Source organism: Manis pentadactyla, chromosome 3 (genome assembly GCF_030020395.1).
Source record: "Manis pentadactyla isolate mManPen7 chromosome 3, mManPen7.hap1, whole genome shotgun sequence".
In the NCBI taxonomy this organism is placed as follows: domain Eukaryota; kingdom Metazoa; phylum Chordata; class Mammalia; order Pholidota; family Manidae; genus Manis; species Manis pentadactyla.
In genome coordinates this window covers 113,298,550-113,304,927 of record NC_080021.1, presented here as the reverse complement: position 1 = coordinate 113,304,927, position 6,378 = coordinate 113,298,550, and the positions used below count along the sequence as shown (strand labels likewise).

At 38.1% G+C, this 6,378-nt stretch overlaps 1 protein-coding gene across 8 annotated transcripts in view; it reads right to left on the bottom strand.

The window, feature by feature from the left end:
* LOC118924087 (serine/threonine-protein kinase greatwall-like) overlaps positions 1-6,378 on the bottom strand; it is a 41,659-nt gene continuing 35,281 nt past the window's right edge. For 4 of the 8 annotated variants that reach the window (XM_057498294.1, XM_057498290.1, XM_057498291.1 and 1 more), the window contains 3 exons: positions 3,782-3,895; positions 3,593-3,694; positions 1-948 (listed from right to left, as the gene is read on the bottom strand). In XM_057498294.1, the coding sequence (XP_057354277.1) occupies positions 791-948; positions 3,593-3,694; positions 3,782-3,895 (374 nt within the window). In that variant the 3' untranslated portion in view covers positions 1-790. Of the gene's footprint in view, positions 949-3,592; positions 3,695-3,781; positions 3,896-6,378 lie in introns of those variants that run through there. The other 4 variants (XM_057498292.1, XM_057498293.1, XM_057498296.1 and 1 more) reach the window with 2 other exon arrangements.

The following is a 6,378-nucleotide window of genomic DNA, read 5'->3' as shown; positions in this document are numbered from 1 at the left end:
TTGACATATGGTACAATTTATTCATTTAAGCAAATTATTTTTTTTGCTAAGGATCAGGCTGTCTCTAGTAATGCTGCATGTTCTAGACGAATTATTTTAAAGATGTAAGCTATTACATTTTTCATTAAAATTGAACAAGCTGTTAAAATTGCTACAGTGAATCACACAGAAGCTTCCCTGTACTATGTTAAACAAACAGGTTTTGCAGAGAAAGCACCAGAGCAGTCAAGGCCACAAAACTATATTTGTAGTAAAGGAACCTAAACCTTAGTCCTCTGTTTAATCCTCATTCCCCAAAAGAGTTACACTTCCAAGTGATGCCATTTTCCAGTCACAATTTTGAGCTGGAAATCACAATTGCAGCCTTCAATAACTGCCCTCACGGCTATCGTACACATTACATTAAAATAAAACCATGTGATTTTGTTCTTTTAACACTAAACTGAAGGGTTAACTGAAATCAAGAGAAGTGAAAGAAAATCAAGCTCAAGGTCACGCTTTCTCTAACAGGTGGTATCATTTTACTTTTATTGATACATTAATTTCCATAAAGTGCAGTAACAAAATAAGAAGAAAATAGCTTTGGAAGCCTATATACAGCTCTGAGAACAAGATAACATACTGGTTATATTCTTGATGGCCTTTTAACTCTGTAGAAGTTGTTACATTAAAATTTTAGTGATCCAGATAAATTAATGATCTTCTCTTTGATCAATCTAGTATTAAGGAGTATGTAAGCTTGCTAGCTTATTCAATAAGACAGGTTAGATTAAAGGGAAAAATGTATGTGTTATAGACTGAATCCAGATACGGTCAGGTGCTGAGCATTATTCCTGGCTTCGAAATAGGATGTATCTGTTTCATCATCTGGCTGGGGTATGAAAGGCATAGTTTGATGCTGCAGATTTTCCCAGTCTACGTCACTGAAGAGAGGATGATGTTTTAGTTCTTTGGAAAAATACAAAACAAAACCACATTATGACAATATCACCTAAGTAATTAACGTTCTACAGGAATTAGGAAGAGAGCAACTCACGTATCTCACCCTACTTTATTAATACGCCAGCATCACAGACATTTATTTAATGTCTCTGTATTCAACCACATATTTCACAACAGCACACACACTTGTCAGTCATTCTGTGTATCACTTGGCACATGACAGGTGCCTGGTCTGTATTTGTCAAACGAGTGAACGATCTGCCTTAACAGAAGCCTAGCTTTCTCAATGCCTCCATTTTCTCACACAGTCCCTGACTTGAGGTAGAAGAGAGCTTGGCTCACTTCCTGCTCCCCCATAGAGCCTCCACACCACTGATCTTCCAGGATAAATGTCCCATTTCTCATTCCAAGGCCTTGACGCATGTGTGCATCTCTGCAATCCTTAGCGCTATCCATTGCCCTAGAGAACGTTAGCAGGAAATTCGTCCCCTATCCCCCACCCACCCCGCCGCCTTCCCTTTGCTCCCTCCTTCCTCATGGTGAGCTCCGCACGTGCACTGAGGACTCCTCTGACACAGCCTCTTCTTGGGTCTCTGGCTTCTGCGGCTTCATGCACTTGCGGTTCTATGACACACTGACTATTGAGCAGTCTGGCTACACTTAAAAGACCTCACCTCTGCTCACCTGTTTAACTACATGTTCAGTACCTGGCATCTTTCCTATTTCCTTCCACCTGCTAAATGAAAATACACTCTTTTGATCATATGTGATATTTAGTTGCTAGACATAAGCTCTTCTCTCCTCAACCCTTCACTTCACAAGACAATGATAAAGACATTGGCAACATATTAAGTGACGATTAAAGCATTAATTTGTTCGAAAAAAAAACCTCACAAAACACACAATCAAATTTACAGATCATATTGAGAGAAGACTACACAGGCAGGGAAGAATTATGTATTGGGGCGACAGGTTGGCAACCAATGTTCACAACTTGGTTCTTCCCTCAACTAAAAGACTGGTCGTGATAAATGATCAAATAGCAAAAATAATTCACATCCAGAGAATCTGTCTCCTAATTGTTCAAAATAAGTAACTGAGCATGGATTACTTTAGAGTTACTCATACCAGTGACCAGTGACTCTAAAAACTGTGATATCTCGATGTGATGTGATGTTCTATGACCCTCATCATAGCCGTTTACTTAAACTGAACTCACAAAGGAATTTTAATTCTAGTTTAAGATGAACTAAATAGTTGCTGGAGCAACTGTTTATTAACTGAAGAATACCCCTAGCATCTGGTTCACTCTGTAAACTGTTCATTAAACAAACATCCCAGGTCACTGGTAAGAATGCATTTCTTCTGTCTCTACTTACTTTGAGCAAACGATAGTACATTAGAGCCATTCTCTAAGCAACAGAGTCTCAGCGTGGGCACAACGGACATTTGGGCCTGGACGACCGCTTGCTTTGGGCCCGTCCTGTGCATAGCAGAATGCTGAGCAGAATCCCTGGCCGCTACCTACTAGGCACCACCAACAGCTGTGACAACCAAAAATGTCTGTAGACAATGCCAACTGTCCTTTGGGGAGCAAAACCACGCCACTTGAGGACCACTCTTCTAATGTAATTTTTAGAGCTGAGTTTTCAAAAGTCTGCACTCTGACTTTACACAGGCTTGTTTTCTCAAATCCTACTCTGCCCAGAGGTCTTCCTGGCCATTCCCTGTCAAAACTCTCCTGCCACCGCTTCACATCCTCTGACCTGGTTTCTTTTTTCATAGTACTCACCACTAGGTGGCAGGAGGTCACGGTAGTATTTGTTTACTAAAGTCTTCCTACTAGAAAGACAGTTCTAGGAGGACAGGGGTTTGAGTCGGCTCATCTCTAGGATACCGCCCATAGCAACATTGCCTGACACCTAGCAGTCATTCTGTGGGATCTGTTAAGTAAATCACTAAACTGGATCTTACTAGAGGGAACACCTTGAAGCTGATGCAAGTGACACATAGCGAAAGCTCATTTTTCTGTATGTACAAAATCATTTCTACTTCATGTGGAATATATTTACGACATAATGCTTATTTGTCTCTCTCTCTCTATATGCCTTGTTAGAAAAAGGATTTTAAGGTAGCTGCTAATGAGATTCACTCGTTGCAAAACTGGAGTTTTATGTACCCCCTGCATTGGAAAAAATCATTGAATGGGTCACAATGTACCAAATTTGTCTTATTTGAGGCAACCTGGCACTTGATGTATGTGTCAACCAATAATGGCATCAGAAATGAAGCAGTAAGAAATTAGAAAAAAGAGTTGTGATAAAAACATCTGCTGTATTTGTCAATGGTTAATTTTATCTGGCTTTGAAAAACCTAAGACACTGACAAGATTGTTTCAGGTCCCTGCTTGAGATTAATAAAATTCAATGAGTGAATATCACAACCTGACTGCAGTAAATCCCATTTTAATGCAGAATAAGGGCAAGTATATCAGTGTATACCTAGAGGGCAAAAATAAACTGAAAAATTTTTTAGCCAAAGGCAGTGAGCCATCTGCAGTACTGTACTAGTACGTGATACCATTATTAATATTCACCCCTTGAAACAAATCAAGGGTAAATAAAGGGTTCATTTCAACACAAAACATTACCTTTCATTCCAGCTCTCATTGTATCATCAATGGTTAAAAGTATTTCTACTGCACTCTGAGCATTTTCAGATAACTTTTCTTCACCTGCAGGCCAAGGGATATCTACAAATACAAATAAGCTTGTTAACCAGTGTTCAGGACAATAATACACAGAGGTAAAAGAACCTATCTTAACAGAAAAGGAATCACCTCTTTTCAGAATATTCTGGAACACTTGTTGTGGTGTTTCATCATTGAAAGGGGGAATTCCTGTTAGAAACTCAAACAAGCAAACTCCAAGTGCCCACCAGTCCACTGCAGGACCTGGAATTTAAGAGGAAGAAGTAGCTGAGCTTGCAAGCATTTTCTACAAACGTTTGATCAAGGCATTCGTTTCCTCAGACCTTCTTCTAGCTTCATAACGTTCAAAAAGCCAAATGCCCTTCCTTTAAGTAATGTGGCAATTACTTCCCTTCTCTGTTTTCCAACACGTTCAGCATTTACACAGCTGGTTAAAGAAAAGTTAAAGCTATCTTTTGTCACTTATTATAATAACCTGTGATATTATGCTTACTTATTCTAAATCCTAAAACATAATCAAGGAATGTACTTAATCTACAGACTCTTCTCTAAAATACAGTACTTCTCAATTTCAAGTCAGGAAACAGTAATGTTTAGATGATTCTGTACACTGCTTGTTCACAAAGGTATGAGATGAGGTAGGAACATCTATCCGAATTCGAGGATACGTGGTAACTTAGGGAAAGCCTTACACTGTTTTAGTGTAGCTTTGCTCCTTTTAAGAATATGGACAACTTCATTTAACAAAACATATTCACTTAAACTATGGTTTGAGGAGGTAACTAGGAGATAGGTCTTAATAGTAAAACTGATTTCTAAATAAAATCTTTATCGGAAGTATCCTTTATATACAAAGATGTTTAAACAACTATTTTTAAATATGACCTTATAATCTGGTTTATGCTTTCATTTAGTTCTATGAGTGAAGTGTTTCCTAAGCAAAGGTTAATTTCAGTCTAAAAATGATTATCTTCAATATAAATTAGAATAGGAATTCCAGTCTAGTACTACAATTTCCTGAAAATTAGTCTTTAAAATCAGTTTCACAAAATTCACGACTGTGGTTAACCAGCTGCCACCATTCCATTTTTAAAATAGGTAGTTTTAAAGTGTGGAATCTGCATTGTGAAATCTGCCATTAGGAAAAAGAATTGCATGCATTTAGAGTGCCTTTTCCCATCCTCCCTAAGAAACACAAGATGCAAATAGTCTATAGGCTTCTATTACTAGAGTAATCAGTATAAGAACATATGAACCACTTCAGTTAGTAGTCCTTTAAAGCAGCACTGAGAAAGGAGTTATCCCACTGGATTAGATAATATAACCGCATAACAAAAAAGTAGGAAGAAATCAGGACAAAAACATTTTTATTTATTTTACTTATGTTAGAAATTAGGACCCTTTTCCAAGCTCAGCCAAAGTATATGTATGTCAATAACATACATGATTTCTCCAAGGATCCGTCACACACACACATACACTTGAGTCGAAGTCTAATAAGATCACATACTGTGGTAAATCATAACAAATAAATATCATTAGCCAGAGAAATAGAACAAACTTGTCTTATACTACTGGTTTTCTAGTTCAAAACCCACTTCTGTAATTTGTATATTGATACTGTTTTACCTCTATTTTCTAATAATAATGGAACAAAATGGTTTGGAAATATCAAGCCCTTTTGTAGCTGCTGATTTTAACATTTTTATCAAGCCTATTTCCTAGGCTGCAATAAAAATTGCTGTATCTTCATTCTCTGCTACCTTTAAATGCTATAAAGAATTGCTACATTGCCTGTTTTTGTTTTCATGGAGAAGAACAACTTCTCTGGATGTCTTTCTGCTCAGAAGACATAAGATACTCATTTTTGTATTTCATGAGTGAGTTGAAAGGGAAAAAGCTTTTTATGCAATGTGATCTGGTTACACTTTGCTCAGTTTAATGTGCTTTGCAATATTACTTTAGGGAGATGCTCACTCACCAGAAGCCAGAAATCCTGCATTGAAGAAAACAGCAGTTAGGTACACTGCACTAACATGATGAGTTCATTGTCACACCACCCATTGAACTGGACACTAGGTGTTATGCCAGATGTAAGGGATTACAAAGATGAGGACACAAAGAGCTTTCCCCAAGGAGCAAACGGCCTACTCTGAGACAATACAGATAACTTCAATACAGAGTTAAGAGAGACGAAACAGACATGTACATACACAAGAAGCTATGGGAAACTCAGGCCAGAGTTCCTCAGTCCGCTCGGCTGAGGCAGAGCACCAGCAAAGGCATCAGAAGTCTCGGCACGATCTTTACAAGTAGGTCAACTGAAGAAAGAGAAGAGCTGAAGAGACTGCCCCTGGGGCCTGGCGTTTGGGGTAAGATGTAGCAAGGAGGGAACTGTTTTTGTTTTTGCTTTCTAAATTGTTCCTCTAAGTTTCTTTGCATTCTTTTTGTTTTAGAAGCTATGTATCAAATTACTTTTATAGAAAATAAAAATTTAAAAATACACCACTGGACAGCTGAGGTAACTAGATGTCCCCCTAGAACAGTATCAAGGTGCTGTAAAGTAAATCTTTAAATTTGAATCTTACTTTCACACTGTATCTATGTTAAGAGAAATGGAAATTATAATACAAAGGAAATGAGTTGGCAAGTCTGGGACTTGGCAAAAGGGACACTGCACAAAAACCACTCACGTGCCCAGAGGACCCTACTTGTACTAAAGGTGT